Raw genomic sequence first — 27,812 nt, 5'->3', positions numbered from 1 at the left:
GAAACTGTTAACATAAAATTATAGAATATCCTTTCTCTGTAGAGTTCTACTTCAAAGCATTACACTATCACAGTTCTTCATGATTCAAGGCAGGTATTTTGGGTTAATTTAGATATTTATGTGGATGTTCCCTTTTTCTGAAAATCTGCTAAATTTCATTTGAACAAAAAATAAAACATTTTGGATTGTGTTCTTAATACTTAAATGAAATCATGGTTAAAATAAGTTGCTAAAAAGTAACTGAAAATAGTAGGCTTTTGAGACTTCAACAATCATTTCAGAAGTATTACATCTTGTTCTTTGTAGAGCCTATTGTTCTGATGACATATAGATGAAGTGTAATTACTTTGAATGAGCCAATGGTTATATACCTCTTTCTGGTAAATTTCTGAATAATGATTTAATCCAATGTTTCCCAATCTTGACAACTTCTGCAGGTGTGGACTTCAGCTCCCAGATTTCTCATCAGTGGCCATGCTGGCTGTGGCATTCTGGGATTTGAAGAGCACACACATGGAAATTGCCAAGGTTGGGAAATATTGATCTAATTATTCCTTCTGCACTGGGAGTTCTTGTAAGTGACCTGAAACCTATATACATTCATATATACTATATTCATATATACAAACATATATACATTCACTATAGTATATTCATATATTCATATATACAAACATATATACATTCACTATAATACTTCGTTAAGCACATGTATATGTTGCCTTTATGCTAAAGTACTTGGTTTTAAAAAAAGACAAAACTGTATCATAGCAGAAGACTCTTCTCTTCTCAGGAACTCCTTAACCTAGACTTTTCATCTGCCTCACTTGAGATGCATTCTCACTTTTACCTGTGAGAATGTTGGGAAGAGGCATGTCCTGACTGGCTTCTTTCAGGCTATTGCTTTCTAGTGAAACTGTTGTCATAACCTTGCCAGATTTTCTTCGTACGTTAATATACTTTTAAGTGCATGGATAAATAATTTCTGATGATTTTAGTTAATAATGAGTGCAAGCAAGCTAATTATAATCAACAATGTACAGATGGATGTGAAATAAAGCTTTACAATTTTATTGTTTACAGATAGTTGGATTGAAAATGATAATCTCTCTGTGGATAAAAATATGGATGATCAAGCTGACAACAGTAGCATAAAGAGCAGAGGCAGCATACATTCAACAGCCAGTGCAGAACACAAAGGTTTGCCCATGCCCCAGCTCCAATCATTTTCCCCTGGACAGGTCTTCAACTCCAGTTCTGGCATGCAAATCCTTGTCATTCCCAGCAAGGATGATCATATTTTGGAAGTTAATGTCACATGACATTTCTCTGTAGATGTGTAGAAATATGCACATGAGACTTGAATATGAATGCACTTTAAGAGATCATAACCTGATAGTTCATCCTTGAAACATTTTAACACTAATAGGCCTACGGCAACTTAAAGAGTCCTTACTGGCCCTGGAAGCATCAGACAATTGTATCAATTTAAGTGTACAGTGATGCTTGTAACAGCTAGTTTATATTGCTACTTTTTGTGTAAAATGAATTTTGGGATTTTTTTTCCTCTGTCATTCTGCTGATGAAATAAAAGATGCTTACTGCAAATCGTTAATTTGAGCAGCTTCAATAATTAGGTTACTGCTCAAATAATATTTCAGGTTGACATACAGTGTAAGTCTTGCAGTGTGGCAATTGAAGACTAAAGTGTGTGCCTTTCTAGTCACATAATTGTCTGATTTCCTGGACCAGGGTACTTTTCCAAATTTCTGTGTAATAGAGTGATTCTTAAACCCTTAACTATCTACAGGATTTTAAATAATACGTATTGTATATATATAGATATATTTATTTCTTGAAGACTTAACTTCTTCTGTGCCTTGGAACATAACAGATTTATCGGCCCGCTAATGCTCTTGAATTTGTACTATATAGAGAACCATTCTGTCAGTACATGGGGGAATATGCAGAGACATAGACACACATATACATATATGCATGCACACCTTGATGCAAGTAGCAAAGTGGCACAAAAGTGGTTAAGTTAGAATTAAAGACACAGTGTAGTTAAGTTTGGAGTGAAGACACAAAAATTGGTCTAAGGTTGTCCCCAAAAATAATACTTAAGTGATTAGAAGTTAGTATATTGGGTCTTACTAAATTGATTTTTGTTGAATATTTCACTTGATATTTTAAAACCAAAGTTTCTTTCTTTTTCTGTTACAATTGTTAACTTATTACGGACTGCAGAGCCATATATATAGAAAAAGAGCAAGTGTGTATGTATATACACACAGGCTTCCATACCATACTGTAATCTGAGAAGGCAGGAGCTGCAGGGAGCCTTAATTGTTTTTTCAATCTGGTTATAGGTGAATTTAAGGTCCTAGTCTGAATTTGTGGTGCAGCAAACTGCATTTACACCATACCAACTGATTATTTTTTAGTTGTAAATCTATTGTATAAATGATTATTTTAAAACGTCTGAAATAATCTAACTGATGTAATTGTCTGTGTATAATTTGTTCCAGAAATCAAGGACAAAATAAATGTGTTTTTATTGGTGTGAAAATCAAAGCTTGTAAATAAGTTTAATATGTAGAACCTTTTCCAGTTCTTAGAAACAATGTATTTTTGTACATAAACATTTCTCTAAACTTCACTGTAATTATCTTAGCTGCTGCTCATATCAATTATTAGCTTCACAGTTACTTTATTTGTGAAACATATGTAGCCTCTTAGTAATCCACCTCCATCACATGCAAAAACAATGATAATTCCAGGTATAGGAGGCAATATGAAACTAAAATCCAAATTCTTTTAAGTATTAAGCTGTATGGTGTGTGCATGTGTTCCAACATTGTGTATCTTTATTCTTGATTACTTTGCCCTGCCTTAAGAGCAATTGAACCTTATTTTCAGAGGAAACATCACATTTCTAGTAATTTGTCAATAGCTGTTGTGTATGTTCAGTTTTCTTCCTATTGCAGAAACTTCCCTCATGAAATTTCCACTGAAGTCAGGTTGACTGTATCTTTGCCATTTGCTTTTATTTATTTAGAAAAAATATGCAAGCTCTGGAACATCTTTTTGACAATCATTTGTCTTAATCTTGGTTATTTGCTTATAAGAATTAATGAGATTACACAGTGAACATATGTATACACATGAGTTTGTTTATAAAATTTATTTAAACTAGAGGCTTTTTTCAAGCAGATTTGAGTATAAAAGTATATTTTGAACATGATGAACAACCTAATTTATTGTGAAATATCCAAGAGCAAGGTTTTATTAGCAATTAATATAGAAAGCTTTCTTTTGTTTTAGCTTTAGAGCAGCATAAAGTTTTCATGTTCATATTGAAATGATGAACTTCACTAAAATACACCAGAAGTGTATTTTAATCACTACTGAGGTGATAACATATGTATAGAAGGAAAAGATTGGTTTCTAACTTGTAAATGATTGATTCAATTTGCAATATATGCATCTGCAAAAAAATGGCAAATTATCTTATTTATAGATAACTTTCAAGCTTGTAAATACATGCAAATGGGTTAAAGGAGTAAAATTTTGATGAATTTCACAGATTTGTGATTGGAAAAATTAACTCCTCCTGGAAATTGTTCAATTTAAATGACATTTGTAGCAATTCCTACTTGCAGCTCTGTATAACATTACACTCTATAGATGTAATGCAAATGTAGAAAAGCAAACAGGAAAAATATCCAGAAACATTATTACCCAGTTTTATTCTTTCCTAAAGCAGTGCCATGAAAAATGGGGAATAAACTGTCAAAAAATGGAAAACAAGCTACTGGATGAAGTGAATAAAAATCTTGAATATTTTAAGCAAGTTGTTCTGATTCTCAACTTTTGTGTATATGTTCCTTTGTTTCACATTAAAAGCTAAAGCTCAACCCTAGTTGAGGTTGACTCCTGATTAACTACATGGGCAGAACCATGCAGTTTTCTTGACAACCAAACTATTGATTTGACTTTCCAATCTAGCCTTCAGCCCTGGTATGAATAGATGGCCTCCCATCCAATTATGAATCAGGCCCAAGTCATGTCATGTCGTGTCATGTCATTTCATGTTCTTAACATACACAATTAACAAAACAATCTTTAAACTTAAAAGAAAAATATTAATAGAAACCAAAACAACAAAAGGAAAGGAAAAAACCCAACTCCAAACAAACTAAGAGGGGAAAAAAAGGAAGAAAAGCCACCTTATACTATATGTTATACATATCAATTGTCACTGGTTTACTAATAAATACACTACTGTACTATAGTATAATCAATACAAAATATTAGTGTAAAATATCACAAAATCTCTGCCATTGTAACACATATTGTGGCATCCCTTGATTAGTAGAAAATGCCTTTTCCAAAACAGATAGATCATACATACCTGACAACCAATCCTTGACATCTGGAATAATATCACATTTCCAGTTACTCAATATTGGAACCTCCATGCTTAGTACAACCATAGTTCCTAATAAACAGATTCCAAAGCTTTGGTATATAGTTCAACATCACATCATTCTGATTCTGCTTAGCTTCCAAACCCAGGCAAGGGTGGCCAGGATTGGCAGTTGCTGTATCTTGTTTCAGATGATTGGGTATTAAAAGACTACCATTCTAAGTTGGTCTGGTAGAGACTTATTTCAGTAGCTTTTCTATTAGTTTAATGTGTTACCTCCCAGTTAGTTTCTTTCCCAGATGGAGTCTGACAGAAAACATGTTACCATAAGATTAATTAACAAAAATAGTGCATGAAACCTATTTCTAATTCTTTTATGATTTTTTTTAATGTTTGTTAGTTATGTAGCTGTCATTTGAGTTGCATCAGTTAGCATGCAATGTTTAGGCACTTCTGGTTATTGAATGTTTTAATGAATCTCTAAACTTTTACAACTATATACATGCTTCAGAGATTTGGCAAGCAAATATTAAATCTGGAGTTCCCAGTGCAGCACCTGTAGGTGTCATTACACTCAACAGTGGCATGCTGGGCTGCTCCATTTTTCTTTTTTGCAGTGAATGGCATTGAAAACCATCCTCCCCAAATTCAGGTGAATGGAATTATTTCCTTCCTTTATTTAGGTACTGAATGCATTCCCCAGAGACTTAGACAAATACACCTAAAATTGAATGCTTGTTGTAATACAGGAAAGGAAGTCATTATAACTAATCAACAGTTTCGGAGCAGCCAAGAGAGATGGTACAGAATTTATATCTACTCCTGTAAAGGTTTTTTTGTGCTCTCTTTCTGCAGTTCCTCCTGTGTAGAAACACTTTGGCCTTGAAGGTTGTTGCGTGTTTATGTTCTCTGCATTCTTGCTTTACAAACCTCCTGTTACCAACAGAAGCCTAAAGCTTCTCATAGCATTTTTAAAGAAAAATCAAATACGCTTATGCAGTCAAAATACTGGAGGATATTTTTGGATTGAAAGCAGCCACAGTAATTTTAAACTAAGAAATGGCTTAAAGTAAAGGTTCCTGTTTAGTCGTGTCCAACACTAGGGGGTGGTGCTCATCTCCGTTTCATGGCCAAAGAGCCAGCGTTGCCCAAAGACACTTCCGCAGTCATGTGGCCAGCATGGTATGGCCAGCATGACACACAACGCTCGGGTCTCGAACCACCGAACTTGCAAAAGCCTGTTGTCTTAACCACCGAGGCACCACGCCCCCTAAGAAATGGCTTAGATGTAAAGTAATTAGATTGAAAACAATACAGTAAAGAAAATCTGGTTTTAAAACAAAATGTTCCTGTTTTTTTTATAGTCCCCGAAGGCATTGAAAAACTAATTATGTTTGTAGAGAGCTACATGTGGAGCCTTTGGTGCTCTCTGAGCTTGGTTGTTTGCTTGCAGACATTTCATTGCAAACAACCAAGCTCAGAGAGCACCAAGGACTCCACAGTTCAACCCTGAGCTACAGATATTCTCTTCTGTTGGGGAGCTACATTCTAAATGTTTCATGTTGCAGAGATACTGTAAAATTAAGGAGAATTGTGTCTAGAATTCTGCCAAGAGGTAGCTAGATGTTGATGGTACTGTTGGAAAAAGTTTTGTACCCTGAGATTTGCTGAGGGTGCAGCTCATCATCAGGTGATGGTGATGCACTGCCCAGGAAGTAGAGCTTTAGTTTCAGGCTGTGGATAGCTCCTCATTGCAGTGTAACTCAGTATCTCCACAATAATAATGGAGACATTTTTACATTACACACACACACACACACACACACCCCACTTGAACTTTCATACAATGGCCATCTGCAGTTCCATTTTTAAATATCAGTAGATAAAATGGTCAGCAAAGACACATAAGAAATACAAGTATTGCATATAATTTAGAAAGTATGGATTTATACAATTTGAGTTGATTCATCACCATTAACTTCTAACATGTTCAAGCCTCATAAGGTTTTCATTGATGTATAGTTAATATTTTAAGTTATCCCAAAACTGCTATGGTGTCTCCTCTTATGCATGGTGGATAGTTGGTTCTGGCTTGTGCACTTCAATATTTGAGGGTATTGTTTTCTGCTTGATTGTCTGGTGTTAATCCCTGCTTACTTGGATGTAGGTTGCTTGAGAGGATGTGTTCTGGTCTTTTTGTTTCCTCCTTAGCTTTTTTATTGTCACTTTTGAATGTTTCTAGCCACTGGATCTATGGACGTATCTAGCAAAAGAATCCATGGCAGCACTACTACACAACAGACCCAACCTAGCCAAATATACTAAGACTGAAATACCCAGAATCATGGACCTCATCAACCTCTGCTTCACTACCTACTTCCAGTTTGATGGACAAATATACCAACAAATCACTCATGGGATCACCACTCTCAGGACTCATAGCAGAGAGTGTAATGTGGTTAGAAACTATAGCACTCCCACACATACAACCAAAAGTATGGATCCAGTATATAGATGATACCTTAGTCATAATAAAAAAGGAACAGCTAGATAAGACACATGAAACAACATCTTCAAAGGAATAAAATTCTTAAGGGAAGATGAAAACAACAACACACTCCCCTTCCAAGATATCCTCATCAGCAGAGGAAATGGCAAATTAGAAACACAAGTCTATCGGAAAAACAACCCATGTTAACCAAGTGCTCCTTTACCAAAGTAACAACTCAACCTCCTACAAGAGGAGCTGTGTAAGAACATTATTCAAATGAGTACAAATACACTGCAGCAACCCAGAACACCAGAAAAAGAAAACACATATACATCTTCCAATAAAATGGATGCCCACACAACTTTATCAAAAAGTGCCTGATCACCCAACCCACTACAGCACAACCAACACAAGCTATGAAAAGGTAACACTAACATATATCAAAAACATTTCAGAAACAACTAACAGATTATAACAACCACACAGCATCACCATTGCACACAAGCCAACTAAAGCCCTCCAAAACATCTTAAGTAAACCAAAAGACCCAGTAGCCCAAGAAGGAAAAACAGGAGTCATCTATAACATACAGCATAAGGACTGTAAGCCACTATGTAGGACAGACAGGCAGAAGACCAGCAGAGCGCATCCATGAACACCAATTAGCAGTCAGAAGACACAATGAAAACTCACAACACATGGACAGACTCAACCATAGTTTCAGCTGGGAAACTCTGAGCATCCTAGACCAAACCAAATCCAAAAACACTAGGGAATTCCTGGAAGCCTGGCCCTCAGACAAGTCAGCCATCAATAGATACATAGAGATCAACCACATTTACACACCATTCAAAAGAGACAATAAAAAAGCTAAGAAGGAAACAAAAAGACCAGACCACATCCTCTCCAGCAGCCTACACCCAGATAAGCAAGGATTAAGACCAGACAAGCAGAAAACAATACCCTAATCAAGGAACTACCAAGGAGAAAACCACACTTCCACCAACACTGGCAGGGCAAGCTACTGTACTGTATATAAACAGGGAGCAAACTCCACACGCACTGCACTGATGCCTAGTAGAGAAATGAAACATCTGCAAACAAACATCGAAGTTCAGAGAGCCCCAAGGACTCCATGGGCTTAGAATTGGTTGGCTCCTGGCCAAAATATAATTGGGGCCCTCACCGAATATTAGTTTTTATAACCTTTTCCTCTTTGTGTGCCAATGATCAATATATCTAAGGCATCTTGCTGATTGCCTCTGGTTCTCTTGTCACCCTCCTTTTTGTCTTTATTGTCGCAGACTAATAGTGAGATGTTATCATCTGAGTGTTCAGATGATTTGAGGGATTACCTACTAAAAGCAGGCTGTCCCAGATGTCAGAATACAATTATATTGGTGCAGCTGGTTTCCTGCCTAACAAGACGCCAGCAAACTTCCCTTAGGTTTCCTTTTTTATGTATTCAAATTATGCCAAAATGGGTGTGGAGTGTATCAAGTGTGGAGCTCTGAGCAACTGTCCAATTTTGCCCACACCTAAAACCACCACCCAAAAACCACATTCTGTTGTTTTATGGCCACGAACGAGTCTGAAAAGAGGCCTGCTGGTGCCCGACCCTGTGCAAGCCTCTAATCGTGAGGGCTTGTTCCTAAGAAGGAATGCATCGATTGGCACCTTAAACGTCTGTTAAATCCTTTTCTGTCCCAAATATGCAGAACAGTTACTAAATCTGAACTAGAACATCACCAAACACGCAACCTCATCTTCATCCGGGCAAACTCAGAAGTTTTCAACTGCGACACCCCCGGGATGTTCGGGAATCCGGGAACTCCCGCTTCAGAACTCAAGTCTTCAGGGATTTACAGCTCAATCCATCGTGTCTGCGCAAGGTTAAAAGAAAGTGGCTTCCGGTCGCTGTGGAAATATTTTTGACCCGGAAATGAAAGCAGTAAAACCTTCCATTTGCCTCTCTGCTCTCATGTGCGAGTGGAGTGAGGGCAGCCGAAGGGATGAAATTCGCCTATCGGGTGAGAAAACCGAGTTGCCTTTGCCGGCTTGGAGGATTTGTGGATTTGCCAGTTTTGTTGGGGGGTGGGGGGCTCCCTTGTTTTATTTTTTCCTCTCCTCTTCCCGGTCGGTCTTCCAGTCTGTTTTTTTTATTCCGTTGCTGCTTCCCCACAGGTTTCACAACTGGAGCGGGTTGGATATCTATCTTTGAAAAATGCAGCCTGTGTTGAGTCTCACTAGTTGTTCTTTCCCGCTTCCTCTCACTTTGTGCTTATTATCCACGAGAAGGCAACGTATTTTGCACTTTGTCCTTGTTAAATCTCAGTATCAGAGTTTACATTTGACAAGAGTACAGCTGGCATGCTTCCAAATCTCTTCAAAAGTCCAAAATACCTGAGAGGTCCTCTACAACTTCTTACTACATTACGCTTTCTAAATCCAGTTACTAGTTATGTTTGATATTAGTGTTGTATCTTAAGATCAGGTGAAATATTTTGGGCATATAGAAGTGGCACTTGATTAAGATCTTACTGTTAGAGCTTCTCCTTCTAGAATTTATTTGTGCATTATATGTACTTTACATCTCTACATTTTGGGATTGAGTTGGTTACAAATCATACATGCTTTTTAGTTCCCATTTTCAGTATCCTTCAAATTTGCATTGCCTGAAAATGCCTTCAAGAGTTATAAAAGTTACTGCATTTTTAAGCTTTATTTTATTTTCTGCTTAAGTTGCATTAATGCAATTTCAATTTTATTTTTCTAGTTTTCCAACTTGCTGGGTACAGTCTACCGATGTGGAAACTTGAAGTTCACTCCAGATGGAAACTCTCTGATTAGTCCAGTGGGAAACAGAATTACAGTCTTTGACTTGAAAAAGTATTTATTTGTTTATTTGATTTATATCCTACTGTTAGTTCAGCTGAAAGCATGTATATAATAGTTTGTTTTTGTGGGGAAAAATTAGACTATGCTGTGAGTACTGAGAAGATTGTGGAACTGGCTCTTCAGCTTCCACGGCTGATGGTGGACTTGAACCTGGGTCTTCCAAGTGGCAGTCCAACATCTGAACCATTATACCTCACTGGTTTTTGTTGTAACTGTGGCTTCTCAGTGTCTGATTAGTAAATAGCCTGTTAAAAAAATACTTTTGCAACCTGCCTCTGAAGTCATTGTTTTGTGGAAGAAATTTATAAGATAAATTAGATAAATTAGAACTGTAGTGCAGTGTTTCTCAACCTTGGCCATTTTAAGATGCGTGGACTTGAACTCTCAGAATTCCCCAGCCAGCCATTCTGGGAGTTGAAGTCCACATCTTAAAATGGCCACAGTTGAGAAACACTGCTGTAGAGGATTCAGTTCTCTACTCTGATTCAAATATATTGGATAATGGTGCCTCTATTGCTTCTTTGTTGTATTCCTGCATCTGGCAGAAGTATATCATTAAAATTACTACTTTATAAATTATTCCTCTATTGTTTTTGAAATGGTATTCATCTGCTTTTTCAGTAACAAGTCTGAAACATTACCACTGGCTGCCCAATACAATGTTGCATGTATGGGACTGTCTCCAGATGGAAATCTTGCTATACTTGTTGATGAAGGTAATCTTTTTAAGGTGTTAAGAAAGAATTTGATTAGTAAATTATATATACAAATATTATTACTACATTTTCATTAAAAATGAACTATTTTTTTAACCTGTTTGCATGTTCCTTTGAACTTCAGATAAAATAAGAATGTGTGAATTAAATTCCTCTAGTTGGAATATGAGCAGAAGTACAATGTAAAATAACTGTTTTTATTATTTGCATCTTTTAAAAAAATTGAAATATATTCCCACTTGGACTTCATTTTTACTGCTATTTTTATATTTTATAGTTATTAATACTGTTTATATTTTTATATATTGTAGTGTTTTTATATTTATTATTTTAATTGACTACTTTTGTTGTAAACCGCCCAGAGTCCCTCTGGGGGAAGGAGATGGGCGGTGACAAATTTGATTGATAAATAAATAAACAAATATTTCTTCTGTTCCTTACAGAGGGATCTGCCTTACTTGTCAGCTTGATCAGTAAATCTGTTATCCATCGATTCCATTTTCAGAAACCTGTCCATAGTGTCTGTTTTTCTCCAAATGGAAAGTATGAAGAACTGTATTTGTGTATTTGATTTTACTATTTTACTTTGTGTAGAAATAGTAGTAGCAATTAACCATAAGGTAAAATAAGTTCATCACGAAAGTAGTACTTAGGAAAATAAGTTCATTTAAAGAAAAATAGATATAACTGAAGATAAAATAATTTAATGGATCATGCTCAAGGTCAGTCTATATCTATATCTATCTTTGCTATTTATGAGCATGTGGTAATAGCAGTGCTTATAAATATCACAAAGTAATTGCTATCTACAACAGAAGCATATATAATTTTAATTATATAAATACTTGTTAACTATATTGTTTGGCTATAATGTGTTGATCTTTATTTCTTTGCTGAATAATTCTACAATTCATTTTTATTCTTCATTTTTGTAAAACAGAAAATTTGTTATTACTAAAGACAAAGTTGCACTGATGTACCATGCCCCAGGGAAAAAGAGAGAATTTAATGCATTTGTTCTTGACACAACATATTATGGTGCTTACGATGAAACAACATGCATTGACTGGACTGATGATTCCAAGTAAGTTTCTGTGTAGTTTATTGAGAAAGCCAAAAAATGAACAAATATGTTTAATATCAATGGTACCTGTGTTATTTTAGTTTGCTGATACACTCATTAACAATGTAGAATTTTAAAATGTATTTGGACGTGTTGCCCAATTTTTGGTATGTATGTGTGTCTGTGGTCTATTCTGTACATTGTATTCATGTACTACTTTTTTTCAATTTTCACAGAGATGTTTACTATCACTAAATTTATTGCATGCAGTTTATTATAAAGTGATAAGAGTTGAGCTGCTGAAGATCTTAAGCAATCCTTCAATTTTCAGAAGAGGCTTCAAGCCTTTCTGTAAATCAGAAGGAGGAAGCTAACTCTTTATTTTCCCCTTTTCAGAATTGCCTGCCAGGAACCTTCCTCAGTTTGAGATGGCTCCCAGTTCTTCAGAGGAAATGGGGTGGGGTTGGGGGGTGGGGACTTCCACAGGAAAAAGAAGCAAAAATTGCTTTTTTCTCTGCCAGGAATGAAAATCTCCTTATAGTTCTCTAGTTTTAATCCATGATTTGTAATCCAACAATATAAATATCCATTATTCTATTAATTTAAAGAAAGGTGTTGAAGCATTTTAGGAGTATTTTCTCATCTATACCTACTGTATATGATAATTTTTTTCAGACAGTTCTAATGACAAGCATCCCTTGCTCTCCTTTACAAATTGAAGTTCTTATAATATCCCAAACATAAGAATAATACTTTGCCAGCAAACCGCCCAGAGTCCCTCTTCTGCGGGGAGATGGGCAGTGGCAAAATTTGAAAAATAAATAAATTAGTACTGCATTGTTTTTAATATGCGTATATATGCAGGTTTATTAGGGCTGGAGGTGCATGCATAGATTGCCTGCCTTTCAAGGTGAAAATGAATAATTGGATCTAACAACTTACAGGTAGTCTTTGTTTAGCGACTACAATTGGGACTGACAACTCAGTCATTAAGCAAAGTGGTCACAAAGCAAAATGGTGACCACGCTTATGATTTTACTTCGGCTTTCCTTTGCTTTACAGACCTGCGAAGATCATAAATGTGAGGATGGTCATAAAGTTACTTTTCATCACCGTCATAACTGAGCAGTCTCTAAATGAGGACTACTTTATCTTAATTCTTCAGTATTTTTCCCTTTGCAACAGGCTATTAGGAGACAGTGTCTGGCATGAGTAAATTGTCTTATCCACAGCTATGTAATTGTAACAGACATTAGAGAATAATCATGAAGTAACTTTTTTTTTCTTTTAGATGTTTTGCAGTAGGTAGCAAAGACATGTCAACGTGGGTGTTTGGAGCAGAACGCTGGGTCAATCTGGTTTATTATGCCCTAGGAGGTCATAAAGATGCAATTGTTGCCTGTTTTTTTGAAGAAAACAGTTTGGATGTATGTACCTTTCACATTTTTTTTCACATCATTTGGTAATTTAGTTGGTTAGTATTTATTTGATTTGGTCGCTGTGAGGTCTATATTTGATAGATAGATACAATGTTAATACATTAACAAGTAGGGCAGTACTTTAAATATGATGGTAGTTGATACAGTATTCTGAGAAGCCACAACAATTAGCACTATAGATTTTGGACTTAAACAACTAATGAATGCACATACCCAGTTGTCTATTAGCGTTGTACAGCATTTCAGATTCAAAAGCAAAAAGATGCTTTGAAGTATGCAGGTGAGCACATCCTGCATTTCTCTATAATTCCTTAGTATTTTCCCCCAGGATCACACTGTCTTTGCAGAGAGCAGTCTGGGAAGAAGTTGCAGTTGCTTAAGGAGTTGCAGGCAGGTGATATATGATCACACCCCAAGTGCTCCAAACAGCTTTTCGCCTTTGAATCTGATGTGCTGCAAAGCCCTATTCTTTATCACTAAGTGGAATGCACATGTCCAATATAAATATACTAACAAGAATTACAGTCAAGTCCAAATATTTCAAGAGGTTTTTCTCTCTCACTCATACACATGTTCACACTAAAATATATAGATTAGAAGGCAGCATTTTGTAACAGCAGGCTAGATAATTTATAAGACTGAATGTTAGGAAATCTTTATGTAGGATTTTATTACAAGTTGACAGTTTTATGGGCCAAATAATGCAAGGTCCTTACTGAATTCAGGGGCTTGGAATTTTGCAAAGTTCATTTGTTTAAAGGTCATTTCTGTCAATTGATAATTATATTTTGCTACTGTAGTTATACACTGTCAGCTGTGATGGGGCTTTGTGTGTGTGGCAGTGTGATACAGAACTAAATGGTCTGAAACCTAGAACTCCCAAAAGCCAATCCACTGACCAGGAAGAATCAGCAAAAGACCTAGATGAAGAGTTGATAGAAACACAGAAAGGCAAAGAGGTTCATGGAAAAGCCAGTGGAAATGAAAAAGAAAACAAAAAGAAAGTGAAATACTCATGTGCTGCCAAGTAAGTGATTTTCCAGTGAGAGAAAGTTATAAGAGGAATTTGTTGTACGTTTCTATCTGGTTTATTTATGTGATTAAGCAAACTCCATTGGAATGCTTTTAATGTACGAATGCAATCATGGTAGAAGTGACTGGAAACAGGTTGTTATAATTAACTTTCTGAACTGAAGACCTAATGTATTAGTTTCTATATTACTGATGAGGCAGACCCAAGAACTCTGGTTTTGTTAAGAAATATCAAAATTGTCATTGTTGATCTCAGTGCTAACTGACTAAGAGTAAAAGAACCTAATGTTGCTGTTACTGTAATCAGATTGTTGCTCTGAATTACACATAAGATGTGAGAATACAATTCATTGAATTTCAAGAAGCCTGAACTAGGAAGAATTGTTAACGTAGCACTTCAATCAGTTTTTTAAGCAGAAGGCTTAAAAGTATGGGCTAAATTTGTTTCCTTAGTCTACAGTGGTTTAAGACAAACAATTCATCTTGTATTCCTTAACGTTCTCCCGTCCCCAGGTGTTTTGGACTTAAACTGCAAATATTATCTGGCCAGGATGGCAAAGTGTGGAAATTCTGTTAATTGAAGTCCAGAAAATCAGGAGGACAATAAGTTGTGAATTCTGCGGAGGATCTCCATCCTCTGGCAGAAATATGGAAATGTGCAAGCCATTATATTATGCATTCTCTCCAGTCATTTAAGTAATGATGGAGCAGTAGTGAAAGCTTGCTATGCTGCAGGTGCTTGTGCAGCTAATACTTGAATAAAATAGCCTAAAATCTTAACCAAACACGCCACCCACTAAAATGATGTGAGAAAAAAAAGATGATATACAACTCCATTTAAATTTAGTAAAGATTCTTACAGCTGTACTAGACAGACTGTGCTAAAATTTTGACAGGTAATACTTAAAGCCTTTCTGCTCATTATTTTAACCTTGATTCATGATTATTGTTCAATTTTTAGTAATGTGTGACGAATATTAACAATATACTGTTAATACTGTTTTCTTGCTTTTCTTAATATGCTAATGTAAAAATAGCATTTTATCACCAACCATTACTACTTCCTTTCCTACTTGTCTAACCAGTTTTATAAGAAAGGTAATTGGATGATAATTGTTCTTATATAAAAATGCATCTGATTTTTTTTACTCTTTGTGTGTTCAGATACTTTTTTAACAAAGAAGGAGATTTTAACACCCTGACAGCTGCAGCTTATCACAAGAAAATCCATCTGTTGGTCACTGGATTTGCTTCTGGAACTTTTCACCTTCATGAGCTTCCAGAATTCAATCTCATCCATTCTTTAAGGTTAATGTTAATATTGCTTACTGAAGATTTGTATAATATTAAAGAAATAATTATTCATCAGTTTTGTTTAAAGCCATTTTTATTTATTGGGAGAGCACTTGAAACAATATCTTTAACTTAGGAAATAATGATAAATTTTGTTTTTGATCTATTTAACTTTTTCTTCGTTTTGTTCAGCATTTCAGACCAGAGAATTGCATCCATTTCCATCAACAGTACTGGTGACTGGATTGCCTTTGGCTGTGCAGGTGCATACCTAAGATATGGAATTAGGGAGGGCCTGTTTATGTAATACCGTTAAAATAATCTTTTGATTTGTACATAAATATCTATATTCATGCCCAGGATGCTGTGTTCTTTTAGGGTAAGCAGTGTTATGCAAAGCACAGAGAGTAAGAAGTAGTAAGACAAAGAAATTAAGGCATGAGATAAGGAAAGGAAAGGAAATATAGCTAAATCTAGTTTATACCAAGATTGTAACTCTCCATGCCCTTCTGTCCTTGCAAACAGCCCTTGTACACGTGATGTCCCTCCACTGCTTCAAACATTCCGTTTTGTTTTTTGAACTTTTCACCTCTTTCTATCTCCTCTTCATCAAATACATCTTGTTCAGTCTTTCTAACCTTCCTAACATATTCACTGTTCCTTCATATACTTGTGATTCATTCCCTATTTATTTATTTATTTATCAAATTTCTTCACTGCCCATCTCATATAACGATTTGACACGGTTAGACTATTACTGGTACATACACAAATCTCTCCACTAGATGACCAGATTTCCTTTCTGTTATATTGACAGGTCTGGGACAGCTCTTGGTGTGGGAATGGCAAAGTGAGTCCTATGTGCTGAAGCAGCAAGGCCATTTCAACGGCATGGTATCGCTTGCATATTCACCAGATGGGCAGTACTTAGTTACTGGTGGGGATGATGGAAAAGTAAGTGTTCATTAAAACTTAAGAGTTTTAAAAGGAATTCTTAGCGTATAGTTTAAAAAGAGCAAGAAAAGATTTGTTCACAAATATTAAATGGGTAGTTTATTACGTTAACATTCCACAATTAAAATACCTAAAGCCACAATATTGTTTTGGATGCAGAAACATCTTTTGATGAGTTGGAATCGGATTTTTTAAATATATGAAATATTTGATTAATATGGGAGGGCAGTTTAAGAACAGGCAATCAGTAATGTATTTTGAAAAGACCATCTGCATTTTTTTTCAACATTTATGTTACAGAGATATACATCAAGGTTATCTTTTTCCATTATTTATTGTATTCTTTTGCTAATTCTGTTAGAAATAAGAATTTGGAAATGATTCTCCATTGCCTTATTCAAGGATATTTTTCTCATTTTCTAGTCAAGCCTGTATCTTGGCATCCCATCCAAGTACTAGTCAGATTAACCTTGACAAATCAAGGTTTAAGATTAACCTTAACAATTCAAGGTTGTCAAGACCTATAAGATTAACCCTGACAAATCAAAATAACCTTATTAAGGAAATCAAAAAGTAGTAGTAATTATTCTACTGAATATTACTCAGGGTGGATAAGGATAAGTAACATATTAAAACAATATAGTAATAAATGTGACACTGTATGACAAAAATATATCTGTAGGTTAATTGTCAGAAATGTTAATTGTGCAGTTTTATTTCATAATTCAACATGCATATTAAAATTTATAATTTAGCATGTGTATATATTAAATTATTTTGGAATACTAAATCCTAAAATTATTTTTGTGTGTTTAAAATAAATTGTGGAATTAAACAAATTACTAACAATAGAACACCACTGGAAAAGAATAGAAGCACTTAATTTGGTCCTTTTATTGATAGTTTACATACATAGTCTAAGAAAATGTTAGAATTAACATTGCTTATAATAACATATTTTGTGAGAAGTCAACAGGGTACAAAAATAATGCTAAGTTCACTATTTTTATCAAATTCACCTTTGGAATGATAAGATCTATTTTTAAGTATCTTTTAGGTTACAGTTGTGATCTTCTCACTAGTTAATGCATCTTTTTAAAAATAAAATTCTAGACTAGAGTGGGATTTTTCAGTTCTAGTTAACATACTTAGGAGCTAGAAACAAATCTCTCTCAAATGTGTATTTAATCCTGATTTGGAGGGTTGGTTGTTTTTTTAAACAACCAAATATTTGGTTGGAGCAGGGTTGTATAACATTAGGTATGTTTGCTACCTTGAGTTATATATGTATATAAAAAGGTGGGATAAAAATATATGACAGCTGAAACTTGTGGTCACACCAGTTTCTAAAGAGATGGTTCTATAATTTGTGTTCAAAATATGACTGGTTAACCTCCCTGCCAGGGTAACTATTAAAGGTGGTGAATTGGAACTGTCATGAGTACAGGAACATTCTTTCAATAGTTAGCTCTCAAAGTCAAATCATTAATCAGTTATTGAAAAGGAATAATTTATCTCAAGCTGATTTAAAGCTTTTCTGTTCCATTGCAGGTGAAGGTATGGAATACCAGCAGTGGCTTCTGCTTTGTTACATTTACTGAGCATACCAGCATCGTATCTGCTGTAACATTTACCAACTCAGGATATGTTGTTTTGAGTGCTTCTCTTGATGGAACAGTGCGGGCGTTTGATCTCCACAGGTAAGCTTGTTATTTTACTTGCTTACTTTTTTGCTCTGCCTTGGAGTAGACATCAGAAAATGTAGAGTATTCTTTATTAAAATCTGGAGGTGCAATTTTTCATTAGGTCAGTTGTACTGTGTTCTCTTGGGCCGTTGTGTCAATTAAACATTGTATCAGTGTGATCTGATTTGGAAGCCTCCCCTCTAAAATCATGTTCCAGGTTAGAAGCAGATATACAGTATAATACTAGGCTATGGTAGAAGAATAATGAAAACCCTAATCAAATATTATTTTCTGTAATTACTTTCAGTTTGGTAGCACTTAGAGGTTTTTAACCTAGGCCCAGAATCGTATATCTTATTCTTGCCTTTTACGATAGATACCGCAATTTCCGAACTTTCACTTCCCCACGACCAACACAGTTCTCCTGCTTAGCTGTGGACTCCAGTGGAGAAATTGTTTCAGCTGGTTCCCAGGACTCTTTTGAAGTATTTGTGTGGTCTGTGCAGAGTGGACGACTTTTAGATGTAAGCTACAGACACTTTTTATGGTGCTTGCAGTAATCCATTTTGAAACGAATTGTATTCTTACCAGTGTTACCTGTAAAGGAGAGATCCTATATTGGTAGAATTTTAAGTGATTATTAAAGCCAAACATTGCATTTCTGTGAATTTTAAAGCTGATTATTTATGTGAGAAAAATAAAACTAGACACTTGGTTATAGAATTCATGATTTCTCAATCTTTTTTCTGAATGAACAGTTGGAATTAAACAGTTAACTGAAACTTTCATCTGTGCAACTGTGGCCTATTAATACCATGTTTGCCTTCATTGTTTAAACAGCATCTTATAAGGGGCACGTGCAGAGATCCATTATGTGTTTGTAGATATTATTCGTCTTATAATTCACTATGACACTGTATCCCCAATTTGTTGTACTGAATGTGGCCAGAGTTACAGGTAATAGTAGCCACTAACGTTATTCTGAGACTGTTGTCCTCAGCTGTGCTGCCGGTACAACTTATTGAACTGTGATAGTTTTGGAATCATCGTGCTTGAGCTTGGAGTTCCCTCCTCTCTATTAATTTGCTTATTACAGCAGATTTTGGCTTTGATGTTGCATACATTAAGAAGATAAAGTTTGCCAATATAAAGAGGGCTCTTCAAATCATTTACTGTTGAACTTATTGATGGAATTATACTCAATAATGAAATCTTGAGATGTGTGATCTGAAAGTACACTCTTTGGAAGTGGGAGTAGTTTGAAACGGTAGCACATAGATCAGATAAATCATGATTTCCAAACGTTGCATATGTATTTTTCTCTATTAGGTATTAGATGGTCATGAAGGCCCCATCAGTAGTCTGTGTTTTAATCCAGTGAAGTGTGTTCTAGCAAGTGCCTCTTGGGATAAAACAGTCAGATTGTGGGACATGCTGGATAGCTGGAGGACCAAAGAAACACTGACACTAAGTTCTGATGGTAAATCTGTTGAAATGTCTTGAATGTCTTGCTTTGTTTGGGTGTTGTTTGCAATAATTGTGGGGTGCCGTGGTGGAATGAAGCCAATCACATGGAGACCTCCAGAGCACTGGTACTGGGGGAAAAAAACTTCCACGTGACACAATTTTTGTTAACGAGTCTGAATTGAGCTTTACTGTTTATTTATTTATTTAATGCAATTTAGAGGCTGCCTAACTCCAGATGACTCTGGGCAGCTTATATTAAAAGAAAGTAAGAACAATATAAAGCAAGAAACAACATAAGCATCCAGAAAGCAAACTCTGAATAACAATAAAATATCCTATAGGGACTCAACCGCTGCTCTGCCCCAAGACCTGGGAAAACAGTCAGGTTTTCAGTACCTTTCTGAACATCATCTGGGTGGGGGGAGCTGTACAGAACTCCAACTTGTCAGATAGGAAATTACACTGAACATGTTAAAGCTTCCGAAGTTGCATATATTTTTCAGTACAAGAAATAGGACCATCCTTATGAAATGTGGGATCGCTATGCTTGTGGAAATTTAACATGGTAGTAACTGATCTCTGATAACTGTTTGAGGAATGGAAGGTAATACAATCAAAATGCATGTAATGGAATGGATCTTAAATAAGGCTTGCCCTTGATTTCACTAATGATTTTTGCAGTGCTTGCTGTTGCCTTTCGTCCGGATGGCAGTGAGCTTGCTGTAGCTTCCTTGGACGGGCAGATCACTTTCTGGGATCACGAAAATGCAGGGCAAACTGGATCAATTATGGGGCGACATGATCTTCAGATGGGGAGAAAAGAGCTGGACAAAATAACTGCCAAACAAGCTGCTAAGAGCAAGTAGGTAGCATACGTATGACCTTTTAATCTTTTTTTCTGAACTGGAGATATCTGTTATAATTGACGGAATCTCTTATCTGAATAATTGAATTTGAATTCTATTACTGTAGGCTTATTTTAACAATGGGGTGCAGAGCATCTGCTCTGCATGATTTCTATGGTTTTCTTTTGAACACTTGAATCCTAAATTTATAAATATTTATTTAAATCAATGTAATTTCCAGCTATAGAGAAAATATGAATCTATGAAATTTATGTTGGACCCTTAGAACAAGCTCATAAAATCATAGACTGTAAAGGTTGGAAGGGATCTTGGAGATTTTTGTTGTTGTTTATTCGTTTAGTCACTTCCGACTCTTCGTGACTTCATGGACCAGCCCACGCTAGAGCCTCCTGCGGTCGGCAACACCTCCAGCTCCCCCAGGGATGAGTCCGTCACCTCTAGAATATCATCCATCCACCTTGCCCTTGGTCGGCCCCTCTTCCTTTTGCCTTCCACTCTCCCTAGCATCAGCACCTTCTCCAGGCTGTCCTGTCTTCTCATTATGTCGCCAAAGTATTTCAGTTTTGCCTTTAATATAATTCCCTCAAGTGAGCAGTCTGGCTTTATTTCCTAGAGGATGGACTGGTTTGATCTTCTTGCAGTCCAAGGCACTCTCAGAATTTTCCTCTGACACCACAGTTCAAAAGCATCGATCTTCCTTCTTTCAGCCTTCCTTATGGTCCAGCTCTCACAACCATATGTTACTACGGGGAACACCATTGCTTTAACTATGCAGACCTTTGTTGTCAGTGTGATGTCTCTGCTCTTAACTATTTTATTGAGATTTGTCATTGCTCTTCTCCCAAGGATTAAGTGTCTTCTGATTTCCTGACTGCAGTCAGCATCTGCAGTAATCTTTGCACCTAGGAATACAAAGTCTTTCACTGCTTCTACATTTTCTCCCTCTATTTGCCAGTTATCAATCAAGCTGGTTGCCATAATCTTGGAGATTTAGTTCAACCTAAGTTTTACTTGGGACATAACCTTGAATGAATTTCTTAGATCTCCCAGCACCATTTTTATATTGCTTTAACAGACAAAGGTTGTGAGAAATAAAGTGAAGTGAACATGTCAGGAATGTGTTTAACTTGTTTGGATTTTACATGGGGATAATTTTTACAGATACTTCTCTAGATGGTCAAATCTCTCAAGTTTGAGTGAGATTTAAATTGAGTGTATCTGCACACATCTAGAACATTACACAAAATTATAGTTGAAAAAATTTCCAACCCTACAGTATGGGATGCAGACTGCAGTTATTCCAGAGTACCTGCTCTGGTGAGAACTATAAGCTGTGTGATATTTAAAGCCTGAGATGTATGTCAAATTACTGATTTGCACTTTTTTTTTCTTCTTCAGATCTTTTACTAGTCTGTGTTATTCTGCTGATGGCCAATGCATTTTGGCAGGAGGACTATCAAAGTTTGTTTGTATTTATCATGTCAAGGAACAGATTCTCATTAAGAAGTTTGAAATATCTTGCAATCTTTCCTTAGATGCAATGGAGGTTAGTGTATGTGTGTTTGGACATGGGATAAATCTTGTAAGTTTATGGAATAAAAGTATGCTCACTGATGCTACTTGCCTTGCCACATACTATTTTTAAACTGACAGTGAATGAGCTCTTTGGACTGAGTAATCCAAATTTGTGTCTATCACTTGATTGTCTGCTCTAAAGCATTCTTTATTAAGACATTCCTATTTATCTATACTCTGAATTAATGTTGTCTTTGTAATGTTATATCAGTTTATCCATCAGCTATAGACAATTCTTGGTTCTGATGAGGAAGAGCAAGGATTTAGCATTCACTGTAGCTGAAGTATTCTGAAACATATTTGGAATTTGAAATATGCTATGTTGTCACATACCTTATTTTATAGGAGTATTTGGATCGCAGGAAGATGACTGAATTTGGTAGCATGGCATTAATAGAAGAAGGAAATGGGGATGATGATGGTGTTGTCATTCCTCTTCCAGGAGTTAAGAGAGGTATTAGTTAATTTTAAGTAAGACTCACCAAATTATGTCCGTTACATTAGGGTTTTTTCCTGCTGAGCTCCACATGGGGCTACCCTTGGAAAGTATCCAGAAGCTACAACTGGAGCAGAATGCAGCAGCACGGGCAGTTATGGGTGCCTTTAGAGTTGCGCGTATAACACCTCTGCTGCGTGAGTTATATTGGGTGCCGGTTTGCTTCCGGGTTCAATTCAAGGTGTTGGTTATGGCCTTTAAAGCCTACATGGCATGGGTCCAGGTTACCTGGGGGACTGTCTTGCCCCAATTATATTCACCCGTCCCACCTGGTCCGACAGGAGAGCTACGTTACAAACCCTATCAGCCAAAGAATTCCGATTGGCGGGATCCAGGAGGAAAGCCTTTTCTGCCCCTGCCCTGTGGAACATCTTGCCCCCGGAGGTGATGTTGGCCCCCACTCTTCAAGCCTTCTGGAAGAGCGTTAAGACCTGGCTCTGCCACCTAGCATAGAAATCAGTGGGTGTATGCAACCCTGGGGGCGGTTGGTGGGTGGAGTATGCTCTCTCCGTCTTTTTAACTTTGTATATTTTTGTATATTTTTTATTCTTTTTTATCTTTAAGCTGCCTAGAGTAACTTATATAGTGAGATGGATGGCGTATGAATTTAATCAATCAATCAATAAATGAGAGATGAAAAGGGTGAAGTTTTAAACATTCTCTCACTTGATAAAGTGATGATTGAATCTCATAGTTTGGCAATCAACCAGAGTGTCTTTATTGGGCAATGAGAAGTATTGCCCCAGATTATGATCATTGGAAAATCTTTCAACATATTGAGGGTGTTAGAACAGTATTTTTCATTATCTGTGATGTTTTTAACTAACACAGTGTAGTAACTCTTGTACTATAGTAACCAGTAGCATTTTCACTATTGCCTCTACTATGTAATAGTATGCATATTACTTCTCCTCACCCCCTTTTCTCCCTTTTCTCCCCCTGCCTATGGTGCCTGTATTTCTGTAATTAATTTGGAATAATTTATGACAAGGAAGAATGGGCTTGATCAATCAATACTGTAATCCGAATCTGTTTTCTAAGGTTTCTAAGGTTGGCAACTGACACATGTTTCCCTCTGAACTGGTACTTCAGAGATAGTTGCTATGATGGCAACAACTATATAAACATATACCACATAAACATTTGTACTTGAACAAGGATGGTCACTTATTTCCCAGGGTGGTTTTTGTTGGGGTGGGGGTGGGGGAATATTGATGGAGGAAATGCCCTGTCTATCAGCTTGAGCTCCTAAAGGAAAGATGAGATATGCATGTTTAATTTAATTTAACTTTTTAAGAAATGTAAATGTATCTATACGGTTCTCTTTCTTGCCACATTTCTTACTGTAGAAAGAATCAACATACAGTGTCAGCATTGGTTTGTGCAAGATACAGGTAGGAAGTTATTGAGTTGCATTTTGCTTTATTTTCAGGTGATATGAGTTCTCGGCATTTTAAACCAGAAATAAGAGTGTCCTGCCTCCACTTCTCTCCTACTGGTAGGTTTTTGGAGGATCTTTTCATTGCTTGAAAATGTTCTTCAGTTCCCTGCCTGCCCACCTGCCCTTCCTCACTTCCATAATTTTGGCTAATATCACAGTGCTTCTCTTTCAGGAAGAAGTTGGGCAGCAACCACTACAGAAGGTCTCCTTATTTACTCTTTAGACTCTAGTCTCACCTTTGATCCATTTGACTTAGAAATTGACATCACCCCTAGCAATATTCGTAAAGTATTACACCAAAAGGAGTACACTAAGGCTATTGTCATGGCCTTTCGACTAAATGAGAAAAAAATGATTCAAGAGGTTCTAGAAACTGTGCCGTATGATGGAAGTAAGCTGGGCTACTATTACTTTCCTAGTAAAGGTAAAGGTTTCCCTTGACATTAAGTCCAGTCGTGCCCGACTCTAGGGGGCGGTGCTCATCTCCGTTTCAAAGCCAAAGAGCCAGCGTTTGTCCGTAGACACTTCCGTGGTCATGTGGCCGGCATGACTACACAGAACGCCGTTACCTGCCCGCCGAAGCGGTACCTATTAATCTACTCACATTTGCATGTTTTCGAACTGCTAGGTTGGCAGGAGCTGGGACTAGCAACGGTAGCTCACCCATCACACGGATTCGAACCGCCGACCTTCCAGTCGGCAAGCTCATCAGCTCAGCGGCTTAACCCACAGCGCCACCGCGTCCCAAGAATTACTTTCCTACATTTCCTAAATTTCTAAGATGTTAGCAAAAGATAATATCCTGAATAATTTGGGTGTTTTAAACACATAGAAGTTCCCTAATTATTAAAAAGTGGAAACTGAACAAAAAGAATTATGTCATGCAATATAGCATTCCTTGCCTTGAGTTTCCTTTGCTAAAAATGCAAACATTTTCTTTCTGCATAAGTCATGACTAGCAGACTTCTTTTTGCCAGTTAGGTTTACTCATTTGTGGTCAACTAAGACATCCTCTTGTTTGTTGTAAAACACAGTTGATGTAGTCTGCTCATCGCTTCCGGACTTGTACATAGAAAAGGTCCTAGAATTTTTAGCATCTTGCTTTGAGAAATCTCGTCACTTGGAATTCTATCTCATGTGGACTCAGAAATTGCTCATGCTGCATGGATGCAAGTTAAAAACAAGGTTAGTGAGCTTAGCTTAATATGGTTGAAAGAGGGAGAATACATATTAATAGCCAGCTGATAGTTTTAAAAGTAGAATTATATCAACTATCAAAACGCCATTACTTAGAATGTCCGTATGGGATAGGAGTCCATTCCTATTTTATTGGCTTACAGTGATTTGACTGAAAACTGGAATACACGGGAAGCAGCAGTTGTGCTTCCAACTGCCATGTACAAGAGAAGTTGCAACAAGACACTCTATGTGTCTGTTGCATCTAGTAGCTATTTTATTGCTACTGCTTTAGATACTTTTTCAATCTCATTAACACTTTGAAAGTTAAGTATAAATTAACATTGGGCTTTTTATTTTTAGCATATGGAGTAGACCTGTGCAAAGCCTTGGAAAAATGTGCATTGGTACCAAGAAGCAACTGCATCCTTTGCAAAGTTTTTGTGGCTTTGAAATTTCTTCCTGTATTGGCATGTGTGTACACGGCATAGTTTCACTACTGTGAAATGTATATGCACATAGAAACAGCATCTGAAGCAGTTATAGAAGCCTTGCAAAGGATGTGGTTGTTTTAATGCTTCAAAGTTTTTATCCTAACTCCTCTTTCAAAAGCTTTGCGCAGCCCTAGATTACAGAATGACTGTATTTTTGTCCTTTCATAGATCAGAAAAACTGCTGCCTACTGTTCAGTTTCTACAGAAGAGCATTCAGAAACATTTTGAAGACCTTTCTAAACTGTAAGTATTTTGTTTGATTCTGTTCTACTTAGTTGAGGAGAATAAAAAACAGCACTAAAAGATAGTTTTATTTTTTTTTAAATGTTCTTTTCCTCTTTCTCATTACTTACGTCAGGTTATGATCTGTGTAAGTGCCAGCTTTGTCTGATTTTTCTTTGGGCCCTTAATCATTCCTTGTTCTCTGTAGCCCAAAGTTACTATATTGAGCAACAATCCATGTGATATCAAATGCTAGAGCTTCTAATGGCAGTGGAAAAAGTAGAGGCTTGCCTGAGTTACTCTAATATTCTACATTGGAATACCTTGCAACAGGAAGTAACTAGGTGGAAAGCCGAGTTGTACATCTGATTAGGAACTGTATGTGTAAATAAGGCATTGTAGTTCAAACATCATAGGATGGCTTTCAGATTGCTTCAAAGTATTGGATGATGTGTTGAGTGATGTATATTTGAACTAACCATGTAATTCATTGCCTCTGATTATTTGCCATATTCATATATATATATACACACACACACACACACATACACGCATGCATGCATGCATGCATGCATGCATGTTTAACATAGCTTTGACTTACTTTTCTGGTTTTTGTTTCTGCAGTTGTGATTGGAATTGTTATAACATGAAATACATTCTATCTATTTCACAACAACGGGGTATGAAACGCACAGCAGAAGACTCTGAAAATAATGATTTGAAAGATTTGGAAGACTCCAGTGATGAAGCTTTTATGGAAGAATCAGCTGTACATTTATAGAAGTATGACACTTCTTTCCATGCATAAATTTAAACAGTGCTATTCACTGAGAACTTCATAGCCCTTGAAGTGGCCTATTTTTTATAGGTGATTTAAATGTGAAACAATCATGTTGGAGAAAAGAGTTTGCCTTTTGTACACTTTTTTCAGTAATTGTATAGCTGGACGTATGTATGGTCACTAAATCCCAACCATGGCTTTTTTCTTGCCATTAGACATGTATTGTAATTCTGTTATAGATTACATGAATCAAAAGTGTTCCTACCCATGTCCAATGCTCACATAGTTGGTGATTTGCAAATTACCTAAATGACCTGTTACGTAAAATCACTTCTATAAAATAAAATATATGGCTATGGGAAGAAGATACAAGGACCAAAAGAATGAATTGAATAGATCCAGATTTTTACATTTTGCAAACAAAACTGAAGATCATTTATCTTCTTAAAATAACCACAGATTTTCTAGAAATCCTTTGTAGAAACTTACAGGCACAGCTTATTCAAAATTTCACAGTAGAAACAGTAAATAATTGAAAGTATGTTGAAAAGTTTCACAGGAAGGGTTTGGACTCCATATGCAGTGTAATCACTTTTGTTAAGTATGTTATAGTGTATCTTATTAGTGGTAGCAAAAAATGCTTTGGAATTCTGGTTCCTAATACTGTAGTCTGAATGGAAATTATGAAGAAATTCTACTGGTTTAACAGTAGAAATGCTTTAGACCTACAGGCTACAATCAGTGAAGTTATTTGTACTTGTTGCCCTGGAATGGTATCTGGCTTATTGGGTTTTATTTATTTTTTCTGGAGTCCTGTTTTGTTCAGTAAAGTAGTTTACTAATAAAAACATAAAAGAAAAACATACCAGTCAATATAGAGTGGATTTATTTGAACAGTATTTGAAAAAGATAAACTGGGGGAATTGACCAATCAGACCTTGTCAAAAATAGTTGCTTCATGATATGGAATAACAAACAGCATTTTCCATCAGCATAACACCATGCCTGGCTGTTATTTTGCTGGATAGGGCAGAAAATATTATGTGTACCCCTGGGAGTAAAAATATAATTCTAATCACTGAAAACAACTATTTGATTCCTTTTTGAGACAACTAAAGTAGCTGTTTTAGATAGCCAAGTCATTCTGATCAGAGTAATTATTCCATCTCAGCTTGCCTTGCCTTGCCTTTCAGTACTGTATTAATAGTGAAATTGGTGCAATATGGTGGAAAGATACAGATGCCACTGTAATCTGAATCCTCAGCTGAATAGAAAAAGAGCAAGTTATTTT

At 36.3% G+C, this 27,812-nt stretch overlaps 2 protein-coding genes across 3 annotated transcripts in view; both read left to right on the top strand.

The window, feature by feature from the left end:
• TRAPPC10 (trafficking protein particle complex subunit 10) overlaps positions 1-3,852 on the top strand; it is a 61,687-nt gene extending 57,835 nt beyond the window's left edge. The window contains exon 23 of the mRNA XM_063305305.1: positions 1,084-3,852. Coding sequence (XP_063161375.1) covers positions 1,084-1,322 — 239 coding nt within the window. The 3' untranslated portion in view covers positions 1,323-3,852. The remainder of the gene's footprint in view (positions 1-1,083) is intronic.
• A 5,028-nt stretch (positions 3,853-8,880) lies between these two features.
• On the top strand, positions 8,881-27,292 carry PWP2 (PWP2 small subunit processome component). Of its 2 annotated transcripts, none has more exons than XM_063305275.1 (21): positions 8,881-8,953; positions 9,700-9,812; positions 10,443-10,537; positions 10,981-11,080; positions 11,478-11,621; positions 12,892-13,027; positions 13,840-14,066; positions 15,236-15,379; positions 15,557-15,627; positions 16,182-16,318; positions 17,870-18,018; positions 18,380-18,527; positions 19,333-19,483; positions 20,152-20,332; positions 21,735-21,882; positions 22,257-22,365; positions 23,840-23,905; positions 24,021-24,239; positions 24,883-25,033; positions 25,687-25,761; positions 26,365-27,292. In XM_063305275.1, the coding sequence occupies exons 1-21, from the start codon at positions 8,936-8,938 to the stop codon at positions 26,519-26,521; spliced, it is 2,739 nt and encodes a 912-aa protein (XP_063161345.1). In that variant the 5' UTR covers positions 8,881-8,935; the 3' UTR covers positions 26,522-27,292. The 2 variants fall into 2 exon arrangements, with proteins under 2 accessions (XP_063161345.1, XP_063161346.1); XM_063305276.1 differs by lacking the exon at positions 8,881-8,953 and adding an exon at positions 8,963-9,125.
• Positions 27,293-27,812: the final 520 nt, after the last annotated feature.

The sequence above is a fragment of the Candoia aspera genome, chromosome 5, assembly GCF_035149785.1.
Source record: "Candoia aspera isolate rCanAsp1 chromosome 5, rCanAsp1.hap2, whole genome shotgun sequence".
Classification (NCBI taxonomy): domain Eukaryota; kingdom Metazoa; phylum Chordata; class Lepidosauria; order Squamata; family Boidae; genus Candoia; species Candoia aspera.
The sequence above is the reverse complement of the archived record's forward strand: the minus strand, read 5'-3'. Positions and strand labels throughout refer to the sequence as shown.

What these genes read in the sequence shown, in the direction of transcription:
- PWP2 (XM_063305275.1), top strand. An exon ending in AAATACTCATGTGCTGCCAA is followed by an intron (nt 14,067 to 15,235) that starts GTAAGTGATTTT and finishes TTGTGTGTTCAG; the next exon opens with ATACTTTTTTAACAAAGAAG. An exon ending in TCTTCCAGGAGTTAAGAGAG is followed by an intron (nt 22,366 to 23,839) that starts GTATTAGTTAAT and finishes CTTTATTTTCAG; the next exon opens with GTGATATGAGTTCTCGGCAT.